The sequence below is a fragment of the Gadus macrocephalus genome, chromosome 10 (genome assembly GCF_031168955.1).
Source record: "Gadus macrocephalus chromosome 10, ASM3116895v1".
Lineage (NCBI taxonomy): Eukaryota > Metazoa > Chordata > Actinopteri > Gadiformes > Gadidae > Gadus > Gadus macrocephalus.
Genome location: NC_082391.1, coordinates 18,935,647 through 18,956,431, shown reverse-complemented (window position 1 = coordinate 18,956,431; position 20,785 = coordinate 18,935,647). Strand labels below are relative to the sequence as shown.

Sequence of the window (20,785 nt, the reverse complement as noted above, 5' to 3'; positions counted from 1 at the left end):
TGTTATGTAAAACAGATATACTCTATTATTTTAACACACACATAAATTACTGGCGGAATGAACACACACGCCGCAATTACGTTTTTAAATTACGCAAATAGATTCTCGAGATTCTCTTTTGTGAGTTAAACCCACACACAGGTGCGTGCACTCACACAGTCACACACACACACACACACACACACACACACACACACACACACACACACACACACACACACACGCACACAGATAAAAAAGCTTCAGTAATGTAGCATTGACTGCTGTGTCTTGCCGGCTACAGAGAACATTCATGTTGTTATTATGACCCGCATCTTTTCAGCAGCTATTTCTGCAACATAAGTTACATAATGTAATGGCGGCATAGAAATCATAGCAGGAATATAAACAGGAGTAACAGTAACAGGCATGTAAAAACAGAAAAAACATTCATGCCTATGCACATCCACACCAGCACATCAATGTCTAATATTGGACGTTATTGCAAGTGTTGGGCACAATATGATGTTGATCTAGCGACTTGCACCTAATGTCTATACACACACACAAATGGCTAACTACATTTATTCATAAATAGAGACGGAAACATAGCTTTAAATGTTGTTTGGATAGACAAGAATGTATGTCTACATGTAAAAATACACACTGAGTACCGCTGTGTATGTCTACAATGAAGAACAGGAGTTCATTTCAACATGTCATGAATATATTAAAAGGATTCTTTAAGAACGTACAGATCTACTTTGATTCATATTATCTTGTATATTTTGAGGCATTTGGAAACGTTAGTAAGCCCACCGGCATGTCTGCTCTAAGAGAACGTGCGAAAGTTGAGACAGACCTGAAAGTAAGAGAGGAGCATAGCTGTGGCTAACGTTGCTATACTGTCGCTGATGCAGCAACGTTGGAGGTCACAACACGCCACAGATTCAATTCTGAGTGATGTGTGAGCATCGGACAGGGAGGAGTGGTGGGGGGTGGGGGGGGGGAGAGAGTTGGTCGGTCGGTGTGGAATGGGAAATAAGATTAATCACGTAACCCAAAATCAATTTCACGTTCTCACAGCCCACCCCCTCTGAAGAGCTGAGGGCTGTCCAGCCAGCTTCAGTGAGCTGCTATGGATCAGGAGGGGACCCATAACAAGCCGCCTCTATACTGGGGTACAGTGGGCCATGGGAGTCCTCACGGCTTACAGGAACCTAACATTGGACCGCTTCAAATCAGTGGAATTCTGGAGGACAGACTGACCTACAACTTCAATTTATTAAGAGTGGAATTGAACTTCATGAGGTCCACGTCAATAAGAGCAGAATTCCCCAGTGGCTTCTGGCTTCCTCGATTCAAGTTTACAATGGGAAAAAAAGCAGAATCAATATTTGGTTTAAGATTCTCAGAGGTTTACATCCAGGGGGAAGATAAAGAAAACCTCATATGTGTACTTTTCTTTTTCAAATTAAAATAGCTGAATGCGTTAATGGTGTAAGAAAGACACAGGACTAGGCTAATTTAATAAGTTATAAAAGCAAATATTTGGGCATATATTTGGCGTCAGGATAATTGTCTATTTCCCATGACAAGGATATATGCCTAATACATTTGAAATGTGAAATATATAGCTTTGGGATTTTTTTTTTTAACTATCCAAGCAGCATTTAACTTCTCAAAGCATTGTCATGTGCGATAGGAAAAAGCGAATATGCCTGTCTGATATACAAATTGGCCATCATATTATATTCTTCTTTCTTAGACACTGTCAGCAGATTTGGTTGAGCTAAAACACACTCTACAAGGCTCAGACTGAAACAAGACCTTGTGACAACTGTGACATAATTCCCGAAAATGTCTACTGCTGCACTCATTTCATGTGTACTTTTTTTTAGGCCTTGGTAGGATGTGATCTACAACGGATTTAACAGATAATGAGGAGTTCGTTTTTTTTTCGAGCTGAACAAAAAGCCCTGCACTCTTTGAAAAGTGACATAAGTAATATATAGCCTATCACCATTTGATAGGTAGGTAGTTCTTTCACTGCACTAACACACCAACAACGCCGTGCTTTTCGAGAACACATATGTGTCCTGAAAAGCAGCACTGTGGAGAGAGAGAGAGAGAGAGTTTCAGTATGGTTGTATAGGTTCCAACTTTACCCTTAGGTTGCATCTGAATATTTCCTAAGAGTACTTTGAACAGGAGGGAAGGGGGGAGAGAGAGAGAGTGAAAATAAATCACTACGTCCGATATCTTCATTCGTGACAGAGGCCCTGATCAGCTCTTGTCCTGCTCGTTTCACATTAACTCATTATCATACACGCTCCCTCCATTAATTCCCTTGCTTTTATTAGCAGCAATAGTGGATAAACACACGCACAAACACACGCGGCATGCGTGTGCGGGCCCCCACCCCCCCCCCACACACACACACACACACACACCAGGCCGGATGACAAACACCGCCTCTGCCTCATCTGACAGCTAATGGCTTCATTAGGAGCGGCGTGTTAATTGGCCAGCATTGGGGAGACGCTCGTTAATGAGGATAAATTGATTCACACCTGAGCGAGGCGCCACCCCTGGCTCAGCTAGAGTAGGCCTCGACGGCGGGAAAAATCTGAAGATGACGCCGAAGACGGGCCGACACACAAGACCCGTCTCATTTATTAGAGAATACAGGAGTCAACAAAACACACCCCGATCCCCCCGCTATCCCGCAAATAAACAGTCGCGCGCAGCCCCTGCCAAGCGGAGCCGTATAAGCTGAGCGAGTTGATTAGCACCGCGAGGCCAAAACAAAGAGCAGTAAGTCAAAGCAATTAGCCCCACTGTTTACCTCTCAGCTCCCCGGCTGAATGCAGCCGGCATTTAATCCATCTGAGAGAGGGAGGGATAGCGGGAGAGAGGGAGAGAGACAGAGGGAACGGGTGAGGGAGGGAAAGAAAAATCAGATGAGGTCAAGGTGTCATCCCCGAGCTGGGGATGGAAAAGGACAACAGCTGGTGCGGAGGACAGCGCGGCCGTGCGCTTGCGTGCGTGTGAGTGTGTGTGCATTCATGGGCGCAGTGCTCGCTTCTCCATACATCTGCTTCACCGCCTGAATGTCCTCGGTGCTCCTGCTCTGCTCTTTGCATGACAGCTCAGAGTGTGTGTGTGTGTGTGTGTGTGTGTGTGTGTGTGTGTGCGCGCGCGCGTGTGTGCTACACCCCACTGGTTTGCGGTTTAATATATTCCCAGGGGATTGAGGGCTGGACAGACAGAGAACAAGCGGACTACGCGGATCATTTACATACGGCTGGGGACACATTCAGAGGTGTAGGGAGCACGCAGTGTCCGTTATCCAGTCAGCTGCGATGGCAAAGTAGCACCACCTAGTGGTGACAAATTGCTGCCACATATGCAAGCACAGCGTAGGCTACATTATTGAAAAAATGTTACGTGACCTTACACAGCTTTTTATAGACCCTGGCAAAAATAACCATATGACGCATAAATTAAGACGCATGGGTATTTAAGGTATTATACCGCATCTTTATACTGCATCTTTAAGTTTAAAGATGCAGTTATGCATGGTCCATTGTTTATCAGCGATAACATTTTTAAAGAAACACCCGGATACACAACAAAATGCATGTCAATAATGATCTTTAATGCCAATATATACAGAACTTGAAAGAAAAATAGAATCTTAAAAATTAAATGAAATAAATACAATATGGTACAATTTCCGCAACGTCTTTTTGAAGAGATATCCTTGGAAATGATCTGGTTGGGTGGTCGTTGGTTTTGTTTTGTATATTCGGTCTGTTTTGAGACGAGCCTCTTACACACACCCCCCCCCCCCCCCCCCCACACACACACACACACAACTAAGGGAACCCCCCTACACCCCAACATGCCATCCCCAGCGTTGACACATTCTTTGAACTTTGACCTCAACGGCATTGTTTTTGTATTATTATTATTATTAATTTTGTATCTGCAGCATAAACTCTTCTGATACATTGTCGTTATCAGACAAAGCAAAGCTGCCAAAAGTGCATGTTTAACGCAGATAGAAATCCATGTTGTTGCACACATGCATGTATCCGCGCACAAGTGTCGCACAATGATGTTGACACGGAGGTCGCGACCCCGACCCTGCACCGTGTCTGTGACTGTGTGTGTGTGTGTGTGTGTGTGTGTGTGTGTGTGTGTGTGTGTGTGTGTGTGTGTGTGTGTGTGTGTGTGTGTGTGTGTGTGTGTGTGTGTGTGTGTGTGTGTGTGTGTGTGTGTGTGTGTGTGTGTGTGTGTGTGTGTGTGTGTGTCGCCCGACAGCCTCTCCCAGCAGCTGCGAGACAGAGCCTGGGAGTTCTACTTCCGTGATCAATATCATCAATAAAACACTCACACACTCAAATACATTAGTTCACTTAAGAGGACATAAAGAGAAAAAAAAAAAAGCAACGATAGAGAAATTTAAGTATAAAAAAAAAGAGAAGAGAACCAGGAGGGGGCAGAGAGCAAATCGGGTGAGGGGGGGTGGAGGGTTAGGATGAGGGGGAGGGGCTAGGGCCACAGTTTACCGAAGCAGCTTTTTGAATCAGCCAATCACAGTGAAGAAGAACATCATCAGCTGGTGCACCTCTACCTCACGTAGCGAGGAAGAGAGTTGGAAAGGCGAGAGGGGGAGAGAGGAGGGCAAGTGCATACGAAAGAAGAAGTGGGAATAAATACAAATGTGTATCCCAGGCAGTAACAGAACTGCTCGTCCTTCTTCCTCTTCCATCCATTTGGTTTGTGTTCGTGTGTGTCTGTATGCGTGTCTGTGTCTATGTGGTGCTCTTTGTGTATGTGTGTGTTTCTGTGTGTGTGCAGTACTCCGTGTGTGGGTTTATCAAAATAAATAGCTTAAAAAGGGAGACAGTCTACTGGCCAGGAATTGGGACTGTGTGTATGTTTATGCGTGTGCATGTTTATGCATGTGTGTGTGTGTGTGTGCGCGTGTGTGTGTGTATGGTTGTGTGTCTACATGTCCGTGGAGGTGAGTTTCTTCATGCTGCGTCTCTGGGCCAAGCTGGATGCGGCCACGGGCTCCAGCAGCGGCTGGCTCGACTTCTGGCTCAGCGCTGAATATGTGGCCGCCATGGCTCCCTGAGCAGCAACAGGAACAACACAAAGTCAACTCCCTGCAGAAACAACCGTAGCAGTGCACCCCACCTATGGCTGCTGCCTGGGGAAGAGAACCGATCGACTGCAGCACATAAGAGAGCATAATGACGTTGGCACTGAGCAAAGACGGCCTTCGAATCAATTCAAGGTCAACTTTAAGTGATGGACAGAAGAATGCTAAGAAGAAGCCTGACTTGAAGGGATCATGAAGGGATGTATCCACCAAACCCCTACTGTTAACGTCATGAAAAGGTTCAAAGGTTTATTAATCGACATCTCTTGGAGAAACTTAAGATTGTAGGGTCGTGGTTTGAATCCGAGCTCCCCCTAGTTGTTTTCCATAGTTTGCACTTCCCGACAGCCCAGAGCGCAGTAGTTTCATTCAGCTGCCACGCCGCTGTAATGTGAGTTGATGCTAGGTGGTCACTGGCTTGGCGACATGAAGTCACCTCAATAGATCATCCGCTTGCTCCGTAGTAAGGATGGAGAATAGACTCCACCCATTTAATTAGCTTGAAGGAATGGAAGGGCATCGATAGAATGATGAAAAGGAATTTCTTCAGTTTACTGCATATTGCACATATTGTAAATAATGTTCCTCATATTGCACATTTCAATTTATTTACTTAATTTGTATACACTGTTTTGTTTTGCCTTACCTTTTGCACTATTTATAATTTATTTATTATAAATATTACTATATTATTTGACCTAATTTTATCCTTTTGTTCTAATTGCACAGTTGGTCAGACATAAACGCAAATTCGATTGCTCTGTATGTCTGGAAAATGACAACAAAGTTGAAAATAAAAGTTGACTTTGACTTCATGGAACATAACTTTCTGATGCTTGATGCACACCTCGATAACCCTTAATATGTTGTCTCGGTTGCACAAAAACCCAACTGAGATGAATTCTGTGGGACCAGAGGCCGAATTAGACACGGGGCAAAAGCCACTGGCCAATTTGTGTCTCTTGTCATGCCGGTCACGTGTCACCCCAGCGGTGTGAGTTCGAGTGGGTGCGCTCACCTTGACCAGGTGAGGTGCGTCGTGCCGCGTGAGCTGAAAGTGAGGCAGTGTGTCCCGACAGGTGATCCAGGCGTGCTTCAGCACCTGCTCTGCCGTGTAACGCTGGTGAGGATCCACATGCAGCATGTGGGACAGCAGGTCCTGACACACACACACACACACACACACACACACACACACACACACACACACACACACACACACACACACACACACACACACACACACACACACACACACACACACACACACACACACACACACATACACACACACACACACACACACACAATAAATAATAATCTACACAAAGTGCATTAACTAGTAGTAGTCGTTTAATGGATACACACAGGATACAATGGTTCAGGAGGCACGCCAAGAGGTTATGGGTTTCTCAGCTTCTTAACTCTAACTGAATTTAAAAAGGCCTGTTGGTATTCACGGTAAAACCCTTTGTCTTCAATCCTAATCTATCATATTGTCTGTCCGTCTCGATGCGTGTCTGTCTGCCCGTCTGTTCAATACCTTTGAGGTGTTGGACACAGTGTCCCAGTTTCCGCCGGTGAGGGAGAACTTCCCCGAGCCTATTCGCAGCAGAATGTCCTCTGGGGTGTCGTTGGGTCCGTTGGCGAACGGCGTGTACCTAAGCGACCGGGTCGGGGGGGGAGGAGAACGCTGTGAGAAACCGGCAGGCTTGAGGAACAAGCGGTGAAGGAACTCTGTCGGGTCTGATGTGTAATGAGCGGTGTCTTACCCAGCGAGCATCGTGTACAGCAACACCCCCAGGCTCCAAATGTCACACGCCGCGTCGTAACCTTGCCGCATTAGTACCTACACACACACACACACACACACACACACACACACACACACACACACACACACACACACACACACACACACACACACACACACACACACACACACACACACACACACACACACACACACACACACGTTAACCACCGACGACTATCATGATGGTTTATAAGAATCAGAATATAGTATAAGGGAACCGTTTGAGCTTGAACTGATCGTAATGTATCCAACGAACTGCATGAACTCTATGTAGTCACCATTGGCCTGTTGCTTTGTAATGCAAGTCTGCCCTTGATGCGGACAAGCGGTAGGGAAAGGACACCTTCATAGCCTACAAACACTGCTCCTCTTCGATACAATGCACTGTGCACCATTTGCTGCAGTCCCTCTTTATGACCTCCAAGCTAAATCCATCAAGGGGCCGTTTTCCAGCTTTGTTCTCAACATGCCTGTGGTTTAGCCTCGCTATTCAAAAGATGCTCTAAAGCATAGCGCATCGGTTTGTATCTTCCCATGGCCATGCTTTCAGAAAACAACCCCGCTACTTCTCTATGCTTGTCTAGCCTCTCTCTCTCTCTCTCTCTCTCTCGTACACACACACACACACATTCACAGACACACACACACACACACACACACACACACACACACCCACCTCTGGGGCCACAAAGTTGGCGGTGTAGCAGGGAGTGAGCAGCAGGCCGTTCCCCCCGCGGAGCTGCTTAGCGAAGCCAAAGTCACAGATCCGGATGGAGTCAGGGTTCCCTGAGTCGTCCATGTACAGGATGTTGCTGGGCTTCAAGTCTCGGTGGACCACCTGGTGGGTCGGGAGACGGGGATGAGAATGCCGCTCAAACCACTTTGGAAGAATACATTATCATATTTTTGTATCATGGTCAACTCTTCCGACTAATGCATCATTGCCAATTGGTGGATCAATCCGTATTATGCTTGATACTGCGACGCATGTTAGGCAAGTCTGCGTTATAGGTTGAAAAATGCAGCATATTCCCCGATGGAATTAGAAGATAATCTCTCACTTTGACGCTTTTAATGCACGACTATTAAAGGGCTCCTATTTTCAAAATGGACATTACATGCAGGCCTGTCCACCGAGATGTATGATGAATAAATTAACTCCCCGATCACCTGATCTATCGTCCATCCCTTGTGGACCCTCCCATTTGAGATGTTACCAGTGGGTGGATGATGACATTGCTGGCAATGACCACTCCGCCTCCCACCTGGGGGGTAAAGCGGCCCCGTTCAGGATAAACCTCTCTGTTGTTATGAAGCCGTGTCCTACCCCTTGGCAGTGGAGGTAGTCAACGGTCTTGGTGATGGTGTAGAGAACCGCGCTGGCCTCCCGCTCCGAGAAGAACTTCTGCCTGAGGATCTTGTCCAGCAGCTCTCCACCCTTCATCAGCTCTGTCACCACGTACACATACCGCCCCTCGTCGTACACCTGGCACATACAAAGAGACACACGCACATCAAGAAGCAACTTTTGCAGAATTGAATCTCGTTCTCACGCATAATTAAGCGTGAGAACGCTTTAATAAGGAATGGCTGTCAATAATAAATCGATCTTATGTAGTCCGTCCGCAAAGGTGTGAATACACATTTTAAAACTACATTTACTATGAGGAAATGCTTTCTATGTACAACATATATTAATATAATGAACCAAAACATTTTTTAAAACATCAAACGTACGTCTTTGAGGGTGATGATGTTGGGATGCTGTCCGTATCTCATCAGGATTTCAATCTCTTCCGACGGGTCCCTCTTACTCTTGTCTATAATCTGAGGGACGGACAGAACACACACACACAAGTTAATAAACAAAAACCAAAGTAACGTCAAGTCAATCCCATGAAGGGAATTTTAAATGACGAGTTAGCATAAGAGTGAATGTGTGAATTGCGTTAACACTGCTGGAGTAACAGGCTGCAGTTGTGCTGCCCTCTACTGGCGGAGAAGCAACTCACTACACAAACCCTAGTGTTAGCAAACCTTTGACCCGTCCGTTATTTATAGAGGTAAACAAAGAAGAGGAAGTGTTTCCTGTAGGGCGAGGAGAAGTCAAGCCGCCTAGCGTCTCCGAGGGCTACACCACAGAGTCTCTGGCCCCGGGAACGTGACCAATGGCAGCCTTCCAGGCAGATACATTTACCCGCCATAGCCATACCCGCAATACCTTGACTCAAGTAACTACACTACAGATAAAGAGCTTCCTTTGATCCATTGATTTGATTGCACAAACAAATCTAGGTTGCCATGACGGCAGCCATGTTTCAGCTCTACCCGCGCCCCGACCCCTTCCCTCCTTGTCCAGAGTCCCGGCGTGGTTGCCCTCGGTTACCTTGGCGGCGTAGTCGGTGGAGGAGACCCGATGCACGCAGCGCTTGCAGATGGAGTACGAGCCCACGCCGATGTCCTCATGGAGGTCGTAGAGGTCAGAGAACTGCGCCGAGCCTGTGTGCATCTAGAGGACCAGGGTAGTTCAGCATCAGTACCTCAGAAGATCGATTGATTGATTTCCTGCACCCTGTAGGTATCCAGTCCATATGGGCTTATAAGGAAGTTACAAACATACAAATAATACAGTACAAAAGTGGACACATTCATTCATTCTTTCTTTCTTTCTTTAATACGTCTATAGATCAATCGCAAATAATGATATCATCAAAACAAGCTAAAAGACAAAAGCCATAATCAGGGGTATAAACACGGCCAACTCCCCCGAGTCAAATCTAAACATTTCGCCAAAGCCAAAACCTTGTCCGTGTTTAAGCGTGTTTAAGTGTTCCATCTGTTGCTACAGATGTGCCTAGTTGCATTATTAATCACCTTTGGTACGGATGTGTGCCGTTGCTCTAACACCTTCATTTCCAGAGGGATGAATAAAGTGAAGCGAGTACCCATCCATCTCACGGAAACATCCTTTCAGTTCAAACATAAACGCTGTTACCATGATAACGGCCCTCTATTAGTATCTGTTCAGCATCGCCTCGTCGTGTCTTACAGCCACGTGTGACCGCTACTCTTCTGGAGGTGGATGTTGTTAACAGGGGTCAACGTCCTGACCACTGGGTGTGAACAGTAAAACGCCGTGTTTGTGTGTGTGCCCACCTGAACTATAGGCAGTATGCTGAGCAGGGGCGAGCCCTTTGCGTTCTCCTCGAACGGCGCCGGGGCCACGAAGCTGAAGCCTTTGAAGAGCTGGTGGGCGTTCGCACTGGGAGGGATACCAGGAGAATCTGGACGGACACACACACACACACACACACACACACACACACACACACACACACACACACACACACACACACACACACACACACACACACACACACACACACACACACACACACACACACACACACACACACACACGTTGTGAAGGTTGCCAGCGTAACCATGGTTACCAGAGTGGCGGGTTGCTTTTGGCCGCAGGCGTGTGTAGGCGTGCACACTTACCTTTAGGAGTTTTAGCGGTGAACTCGGGGTCAAAGCAGAACGTGTCATCTGGCTTGCCTGCGGCTGGTTTGAACGGGGGCTGGAGCTCCCTCCTGTACAGCTTCTGTTGTGGATAATGAAACACACGTACTCACTAACTTAGCGAAATAATCAACACGTTAGCCAGCGCCACACTTTTGAGCACTTTCTGTTGTGGATGCAAATATATTAAAACCATGTATTAACACACACACACACACACACACTAAAGTGCATGCCAGCCTCAATGTTGTGGGGACCTGTTGATGCGTGATAGAGGGGCCGACCACCAGATTAACCCCATCCCCTCCCCTCACTGTTCTGGCTGCCCAATAGCTTCCTGCTGCTGCCTAAACACTCACACAGCGCTATTAGGGCACACACACAGAGAGCTGGCCTTCTGCCCAGACATGCACCAACACACACACACACACACACACACACACACACACACACACCTAAGCAGGCCAGCAGTCAGGTTGCCAACAGTCTGTTAGGTGTGAAGCCTGAATAGAAGCTGAAAAACATAGTTTTCGTGTTGCGTGTGTGTGATAAAAGTTGAACATCATGCTTTGTCTAGTACAGCTGCGTTGTATGCTGGACGCAATTCACCCCGAACCGGGCAGGCTTGTACCACCATAGACTATCCAATGATTGACAAGAGCTTGGCTAGTCAGTGGTTGACTGGTAGACTTTTAACTACTTGCCTACTTTATATTGCTTGTTACTGGTTAATTGTGGAAGGGGTTATATTTGGAAAAAGGAGGAGAGGGGTGTGTGTGTGTGAGTGTGTGTGTGTACTCACATTCCAGTCAATAGTGGAAAAGAAAGCGTGCCGTTTGATCTCTTCCACACCATCAGCCCCGGCGCCTGGAGTGGAAGGGAGAGAGGAGAAGTGTGTGGAATACGATTTACCGCTTCATTACCACTTTACTACCAGTTTCCATCACACACACACACACACACACACACACACACACACACACACACACACACACACACACACACACACACACACACACACACACACACACACACACACACACACACACACCTCTTTAGGGATCTGCTTTCAGAGTCTGCTGCTAAATTAATTACAGCTCGGCATAATCAAATGAACCAAGGTGAGGAACACAACTCAATTAACTTGAAACATTCTGGTAAAAGGATCTAAGGGCACCTCACTGTTTACACGATGACTTGATGAATGCAAAGTTGAGTGGTCGAAAATTATTATTTCTGTCAAATTGTAGTAACTAATGACTGTATTAGTTTTACTTTGTGTAGTAACAATCCAGTACACCCCTCAGTCCTGTCTTTTGGAAGCTTTCACCGTGACTTGTTTGTGAGTTAATTGGTTAATTGGATACCGGTAGCGTGTAGCCATGTTGACAGCGTGGCAGGAGGCAGCTGGTACATGATGGGGTGGACAGTATAATCGGTATGAGTTGAATGAAAGAGTTAATTAATTGAAAGAATTAAAAAAAATTAAATCAAAAAACGTCACTTAACACTGATATGTGCGGAGTGAAGGAGTGGTCCGACATCCTACACGCAACGCTGATATCTGGTTGACATCGTATTTTTCCCTGATTTAGCTTCTGAAAACATTCCCTTGGTTCAGAGATGGGTTTTATTTGCATATCGCTTCAAAAAATAAGTAGTAAGAAGTCAAATGTTGTGTGAGGGAAGTCCGCTGCTTCCGCGGAGTCCAACTTGGTTGCGGCAGATTCATGTCACGGGGTCGCACGCGGGATTGGCCTATTGTTGCGTAGTAGAAAGGACAACATACGACGGACGAGTCAATGTGAGGTCTATTTCTGTGTTTGATATAATGGTTGGTAATGGGTGGCGCAGTGATGCACAGCCCGGTTTGGAGCACTGCTGGAAGTTATAGCATGGCTGGTTCTCGTGTTCTATGTGAGAAAAGAAACACGCGCTATTCGGGATGAAGATGGGCCAAGAAAGTATGTCCTGATTCAGCCGTTCAGTTATCATCAGTAGGTAGAACGTTTTGATGTCGTTTATCTTGCCCTTGTTCAAACATTGATAAAGGGTGGTCCTTATATGAAACGAGGGCATCGAGTGTTGTGAGTAAAAAAAAGAACAGTTTCCCTAAGCTCTAGCACCTCCCAGTGTCATAGCGTGATATAAACAGTGAGCGTGATCATTTTCATTTATACCTCGATATAATTGTTTGGCCATTCTGCCCAGCCCTCGTTGCCATCTCTATCTCAGCGATGTCCTGTGTCATAGTTTAAGGTTGTGGTATTTTACGTTGAGGCTGCTTCCCCATAGAGATTCATAACATAATGTATTCAGTGGAACTCCCTCGCTGCTTATTACCCATTATTCTGTTTCTTTCAACATTAAGTTCATACTTGTAGGGTTGCTTGTGAAACTGTCTGTTTTCCTATCTATGGACTACCATTTATACTGCTGCAACATCTGCACGCTCTCCGTGAGTGTTCCTTACCGAGTCTGTTGGCAGGGTTACGTTTGAACAGCATTCTCAGCAAACTCTGTGCCTCAAGACTCAGGAACTGTGGCATACCCAGCTTAGCTCTGAGAGGAAATGGGATCAGAGAGGGCTAGGGGTCAGCTCAGATGGAAGAGAAAACAGACAAATACTGGAAAGTGAGTGAAAGCAGTCCAAAGTCAACGGTGGATTAAAGGGAAACCAAACACCGCCGTTTAGGCCAGTACCCAACCGGGTAAAAAAATGCTTTATCGCTGACTTCTGGTGATGATATTTAGGGGCGGGGCTACATTGGTGCCCAGACTTTCCCTCTCTTGCACTCTTAACCCCAACAATCAGACTGGTGGAGGGGGGGGGTGATGCCAGAATGTTTGATTGACGTTACCTGGCAAGTTACCTCCAACTAACAATAACAGGGAACGCATTCAATAGCATGTGGACTCACTTGAGAATCATGTTCATGGTCTCGTTGCGGTCTTTCCCTTGGAACGGTAATGTCCCTGTTAGCATCTCAAACTGTTGAACGCAACAAGGAGAAAAATAACCGAGACAAGACAGATTAAAGTCGGTCCGGCCCACACGGTAGACCATCTGAGAATAAAAGAAAATTAACCCAAAGAGAAACTCAATGTATCGAATTAAGGAAATTGAGATGAGGTCAATGTTGTACTTGTGTGAGTGTTTGTTTACCATTAGCACGCCTAGCGACCACCAGTCAGCGCTCTGTGTGTGTCCTCTCCTGTTGACCACCTCAGGGGCCATATACTCCACTGTACCACAGAAGGAATATGCCTTCTTATCAGCATCTACTGACTCCTTACTCAACCCAAAGTCTGAGAGACATGGACATAGAGCGAGAGAGAGAGAGATAGAGAGAGAGGGAGAGAGAACCATTACATCACACTACAATGGTGAGGGTAAGGCACAAGAGGATTTAGAGCCAATAAATCCAAAGCTGGAAGACAACACACCTGAGACAATCTATAAACTCATTAAAAAGATGAACCAGCTATAAATGCATGTATATTGCATTATTTATTTATTTGCATACATTTTACTGCTTAAAAGCTTAGTGACAGTTGATTACAGGAAACGGCAAGTACTAACCTGTTAACTTGATATGGCCAGCTTCATCAAGTAATATACTGAAAAACAGAACCCATCTTACTTAATTGAATCCCTAAAACGAAACTATTGCCATATAAATAAGTATCATACATCACCAAACTAAACTCAATCTAATTTAAATGACTCTTAAGAGCAGAAACATTAATAACAGATAAGAGGAATAGGAGTGAGGTCACAGGTAAGGAGAAAGAGGTGAAATTATGTCACAGGTGAAAATAGGAGTGAGGTCTCAGGTAGAGAGTAAGAGGAAAACATGATATCACATCTGAGTGGAATAGCAGTGAGGACACTGGTAGAGAGTAAGAGGGGAACAGGATGACACAGGTAAGAGGAATAGAAGTGAGGTCCCAGGTAAGAGGTAAAATGTGGATGTCACCAAGGAGAGGTTAAGAGGTACGGGGTGAGGTCATAGGCGAGAGTCAAGCGGTAATGCCGTGAGGTCACGTATAGGGATTAGGTGAGGCACGCTAACAGGTCAGGGTTACACGGGTGATGTCAAAAGGAAGAGGAAAGACAATAAGATAACTGAGGTAGGGTCATGGTGACTAGTGGGTGGGATGTCCATACTTCTCTGGTTTGAGATCTCTGTAAACTATGCCCAGTGTGTGCAGATGGTCTAGGGCCAGGGCCAGCTCTGCAAGGTAGAATTTCACATCCTCCTCTGTAAACATAACCTGACAAGAACTGGACAAATTTACTCTCTGGACTCAGGAGAGGAAAGAAATGCAGCAGCTAGAATCAAGAATGTCAAACAAAAAGACAAACATGGCATCATTGGTTATTTTTAAACATCTATTCATGAATATGCCAACATGTTGGGAGACTTAGTGACAGTAATGACCAATAGTTCAGCCAATTTTTAGCAATTCAAGACTTTACTAATTAAACGCAACATTGCGTTTAGACTTTTAAATACTTTTATACAACAGAATTTCAAATTTTCAAGCACAACTTGAATAACATTAGTGCTTATTGAGATGATGTCTTAACCCACTGTGAAATAAACAGTTTTTCACATTTGTCTTCACAATTTTGTATATCCAAGGATCAAAGGATATAATACTTCATTACAACATCATTAAAATAATTTGATGAGGCACAGGCAGACAATCAAGTCGGTTAGGGTTAGGACAACCTCCCATTTTTTTTTTTTACTAAAAATAATTTTTTTATGGCTTATCTAAGTGCAATAGGGCATAAGGCAAGATGAGTAAAAAGAAAAGCATAAAACAACAGTGACAAATTAGGTGCAATTGCTTCTACTTGAATAGAGCCATTGCTCTCCTTGTGACATAAACAATTGTGATTTGACGTTAGCTTTTACAATGCCTGGCAATTTCAAAAGGTCAGTTTTATTATTTGGTTAAACCAAGGTATGCATACTTTGCATTGGCATCTTCACAATGGACCTCATTTCTCTCACCTCTTCTATCTCTGTGCTTACATCTCACCCGAGATTGAACCAACTTTCTGCAGTATTCAATTCAATTCGATTAAATAGGTACAGTCTAAAAGGGCTTAACAGGCCATATATTTATAACATCACAAGACACAATCAGCCTCTTTCATTGTAATGAACAAAGGACACTGAATCGGTTTTGTCGAAGTCAGGCCGATGAGGGAGCAAGAGATGAGGCGTGTATGGCTACCTTATTTGCACTGACTGGAATACACTTTGAGGCCATTTTGAACAATGATAAACATTGTGTTGGCAATAACATGTACGCACACACACACAATGAAATGCAATACATAATAAATATGCATTTAAAAATGTGTATTTATATCCGTAAATAAAGAGATGCATAGAATAGTGGGGAAATATGGTTGCATATTTACACACCATTATTAGAATAACATCATGCATAATGTTAGTCTTTTTCATTTCATTACATCCATTGTTTTGGTCTAACTACTATCGAACTGTAGTGTATTTTTGCCCCACCCGTCTAAAATGCATTTATTATGTCAAATATTGTCACAAGCAATCATGATTCTGTGGGCCGACATTAAGAAATAGTGCTTAAAATCGAGCTTACCTCTTTGGATAAACGAGTGAATACATCTCCTCCCCTTAGAAAGTCCAGTATTAAATACAGTTTTCCTTCTGTCTGAAATGCTGAGGAGGAAACGATAGAATAGCAGACGGACATAGAGGTCAAATGAGGCAGTAATAGCATTAGTTTATATTGAGACTGATTAAGTAGTCTGGTTATGCGATGGTGTGATGATGATGCCTAGCATACTGGAATGATATTATAGCTTTTTTTTGTATAACTAATTCTTCGACGACCCCAATTGTTTAAGGGAAAAACTAACATTTAGCTTACATTTGAAATATTAATCATTATCATTTCAAAATAATCGCTGACACATTTCTGTCAAGCTGTAAACACGATACATTTAAATGATTTTTAAAGGCAAACAGGAACAGTTTACTTTAAGACATATTGAATGGGTTAGTATTTAACAGGATAACTATGGGATAACTAGTATTATAGTTGTCTGACTGAGGGATTCATTGGTTATTGGTTGTGTTTTTGGTGCCAATCTTTAGGATAGGTGGCAGTTGGTATATGCAGACCAGAGTGGAAAGACAAGGTATATAAATTCCCTTCCTGACACACAACATTTGTTTGTGAATTCACCCACACACAAATAGTGCTTCTCTTACCATAGTGCAATTTCACTATGAAGGGGTGATTGACCTCCACTAAAATGTCTCTCTCCATCTTGGTGCGAACTCTGTCCCTGACTGGAGACAACAAGAATACAAGAACATACCAAGCCATTCAATTAGCTAATGTGAACAACATATACAGACCACTGGGGTCGGTTGATACGTTTTATCAGGGAAAGGTTAAGAGCCGGTAACAAGACATGTGGAGAATGGGTTACCTTTCAACGATGCCTTTTTCAGTACTTTCATTGCATATAACTGACCAGCATCTGGACCCATGATCTTCCTGACGAGAAACACCTGAGAGGGCAAGTGGGCATTTGATTACAAGGCACGCCCCTGCTGTTGTTACAAGCAAGCTGTCAGCTAGAGATTCAGCGCCACCTTATTTTCCGCTACCAGCACTGTATTCAATGACCAGTAGGCGTTTCCTCACCTTGCCGAAAGAGCCCTGGCCCAGGACCTTGAGCAGTTCGAACTGCGACGGGTCTGCCTTCTCACAGCCCTCTTTCACATGGTGGGTGATGGGAATCTCCTTATAACCCCCCTCATCGTCCTACACACAAACAAACACACGCACAGACACAGATCATCAACACCCACAACACAGCAGTTTGACGCCGACAGACACCATGACATGATCATTGTTGTATACATTTGCACACAAACACAGACATTGACACAAATATATACGACACCATTCAAAGCAAATATCATCAATACTCACACAGTCCGTGAAAGGCTCTTCCTCCTCCATGGGCTCGTCCATGATCTGATGTCCGTTGACCTGGAAGGGAACCATCGGACCTGATCAGCGGATATGCTACTTTTAATATGCCTTGTAAACAGAGCACACATTCAGCACTGTACACTACAGGTTGCAGACCCAAAGTGTGTATTAGAAAAATGTTTCAAACAACAACAACAACAACATAGCCAGGATGGAGTGTCACAAGCAGACTTGGTTTGTGCCTTAACGCTGGGACTGTACTGAAGAGACGTTTGTTTTCAAACAATATGGAGTCCATACACAAATCCAGTCCAGCTGTGGCTCTCCATCTATAAAGCCTGATGTTCCTAGAACTATTGTTGCCTAATCCTCAGACAGAGCGGCACAACATGGCTGGTCGACTGGGAGGCTAGTGTTTAGTAGGGAGGTGGTACGAGTAAGTGTGGACATGATCCGTAAATTACTTTCCAACAAACGTTTATTTACTTATTTGTTTTTAGTATGAAGCGTGAGTAGTCATGCATGTACAATTGTGGATGTTTGATTAACGTATCAGATTCTGTGGATTTGATAGCCTTTTTTTGCCTGCTTTTGCTTTTCTTGGCAGCTCGTGAGACAAAGTAAATTCAAGACTTCAGGCTATGGTTAATCTGATGATGGATGGCTGCCATGATGACAATGTTCAATACACCAAATTATTATTTGTTTAAAGAATAACGGTCATGCCCCTTTAATGCAGAGAAATGCGTCTGAAACGCATGTGCAGACACGCATTGGGGAAACAATTATAATCTCAAGATGTAATGAAATCATTTGAAGCATGCAAGTTTTATCATTTATTCAGTGAACGAGGATTTAACAAGCTGAATGTTCTTGTGTCGTAAACGTGTGTGTGTGTGTGCGCGTGTGTTGAATTCCATCAGGCGTCTACGGGGAGGGATGACTCATACATGTACATAAGCCCACTGAAGGGGCGGAGCATCGCAGACACTCGCATGGATGGACAAAACAGAAAACAGACCTACACGATATGACCACGTTATTTTAGCAATAGAGTAGAGTATATTTCCAAAATCTGTCATTTTTACTATTACCTTCCAAATACTACCATATGCAATGAACTAAGCAGGTGGGTCATGTGATAAAAACATCTTGTGTATGCATGAAAATGCTAGCCCATAGACTTGCAGGTTTGTGTTCTGTGGATGTGTCATTATTCACACTTGGATTTCTACTCCCACCTTAAAGTGTCATGACAGCTTGGTAGAGAGGAGTGCAACAGCCTACACTCCGAGCAGCAATGAACTTGACTAGCCTTTACCAGTCATCATGATACAGAGTTGAGTATGTTAGCGAACGTGGGTTATATAAAAGCACATGTAGAAAAATTGTATGCTTGGCAAGAAGCAAGCTGAATAGTGCGTGCCTTGTTTTATAAGACATCTTCATTTGGATGCCATTATGTACTCGGCAAACCCTGCATGCTGAGTGCCTCTGCTACGTTTCAGGGCCACGTTTGATTGTATTTGAAGAACAAAGGTTACGTAGGTAACCAAGGTTATGTGAGGTAATTGTTGGATCACTCCAATATGGTATCCATCCGCCGCGACGAGATGCCATATTAGAGTGATCAAATATAGTGAAACAACCCCAGTTTTTGAATCTGTGTAAAATGAAGTGTGTGCCCTTTTCTCTAACAAATCTTAGAGGCGTGAAAGATGTGTGAAGGATTGCAAAGGACGTTGGAGGAGAATGAGGATACCTGAGTAGAACACACAAACCGATATTTGTTTTTGTCCAAACATCGACAGCATAACATTTAATCTTGAACATTTAACTCGAGGCTTTCAACTGAGCATTGGGCTTTCAACGCGAAATGCATATTTTAGCTATACATTTGTTATGATGCAACCTCGATGTCGCCTCTCTTTCTCGAGGTTTTTGTCGTGTTCGTCAGTGCGCAACAAGTCTACATTGCTGATCCATCAGATAATATGGGCAGTTTAGTCCAATTATAAATATATTGGAATAACTGCTCATGTAAATAAACAAGTAAACAAAAAGCAACAGCACTGTCCTGCGTCTACTCTTGGACGAATGAAAGTGCCTTAAATAAATGTCACATCAGAACACACGTTTTACAAATATGCTTCTTCGATTGACATGCGAAACATTTGGTTACTCGCCTGTATGGAAGATGTGGGGGCGTTCACGAAAAATAGTTTTATTTTTTTTAAGAGCCGAAAGTCAACAATAAAGACGCCTTGGCTCTTGTTGGACCTATTCTACCCGCTGGTTCATGTGCTAAACAACTTGGCTAACCTTGAACTAGCCGTGGAGACAAAACCTTAGCTAGTACAGTCCAACAATCAGGACAATGTAGCGTCTACCGATGCCTCAAGGCATGTCCCCATTACAATAACCCTACGCATAATGCTTTAAACTACAACAAACAAACCTAACCAACACCCGTAGTGGCATACAAAATAAACATTAGCGCTATCCCCACAGCTGTTAGCCCCAGCTATTGTGTTAGCATGATGCACTGCCAATGCTTGCTTCGCTGCAGCTCCTCCTGACGGGAGATTCTGTACAACCAGTAGGGGACACGCACGAAATATCGCATTGCTAGTACAGATACGGATTTAATCGACACAACACACAACACACTTACCTCGCTACTAACGCTATTTACCTCCATCTTGTGCCAGGATTCCGCTGGCTCGGAGAAAGGCATCGTAGGCAACCTAGACCCCCGCTCCACGTTGCATGTCTCCCCTATTTGGAAGTCCGGATGTTCGGTCGGGATGATCGCACACAAACACGCTAATACGACGGATAACAGCTATGTGCTTAGAAAAGGGGGGCTGGTGTCTGAATAGTTGATTCTGTTGACTGTACCATACGCTCACCAAACACCGCTACCCTGCCATAGATGCGAATATGGCGGCTACTGTGGTACCTAAACGTCAGTGAATGAGAGATTATTGACGTAGCTCTGACGCAATCCGGTTAAGGATTTCCCCCAAACCTGCAGAGCAACAACCTGAAACCGGGAAAGTGGGAGGGGGTTGGGGTTAAAGTGATGGGAGATGGTTGTCGTTATCCATTGTGCTCCATGGATAGAATGACGCGAGTACATCGACGTCTGGCATAATAAAACATGTCATTGAGTTCAAGAATTAGAATATTTTTGTATAATCCCTGGGAAGGGTATGTGTCAAATGGTTTAAGGCCAACTGTTGTATAAGCCTGTCCATTCCTGTATCCAAGTG

The 20,785-nt window shown here is 44.4% G+C and overlaps 1 protein-coding gene across 3 annotated transcripts; it reads right to left on the bottom strand.

Annotated features, from left to right (window-relative positions):
• Positions 1-3,935: 3,935 nt before the first annotated feature.
• On the bottom strand, positions 3,936-20,509 carry rps6kal (ribosomal protein S6 kinase a, like). 3 transcript variants are annotated; one of them, XM_060063558.1, is made up of 22 exons: positions 20,185-20,509; positions 17,508-17,567; positions 17,217-17,336; positions 16,999-17,080; positions 16,775-16,855; positions 16,140-16,219; positions 14,668-14,774; positions 14,080-14,117; positions 13,663-13,805; positions 13,418-13,488; positions 12,970-13,058; positions 11,299-11,363; positions 10,476-10,578; positions 10,128-10,255; positions 9,358-9,480; positions 8,709-8,798; positions 8,299-8,457; positions 7,648-7,809; positions 6,928-7,004; positions 6,699-6,816; positions 6,174-6,314; positions 3,936-5,124 (listed from the first exon to the last, which is right to left on the bottom strand). In XM_060063558.1, exons 1-22 carry the CDS (start codon positions 20,245-20,247, stop codon positions 4,999-5,001), a joined length of 2,226 nt encoding a protein of 741 aa, XP_059919541.1. In that variant the 5' UTR covers positions 20,248-20,509; the 3' UTR covers positions 3,936-4,998. The 3 variants fall into 3 exon arrangements, with proteins under 3 accessions (XP_059919541.1, XP_059919542.1, XP_059919543.1); XM_060063559.1 differs by having other exon boundaries at positions 20,206-20,509; XM_060063560.1 differs by lacking the exons at positions 16,999-17,080; positions 17,217-17,336; positions 17,508-17,567; positions 20,185-20,509 and having other exon boundaries at positions 14,668-14,784; positions 16,775-16,860.
• Positions 20,510-20,785: the final 276 nt, after the last annotated feature.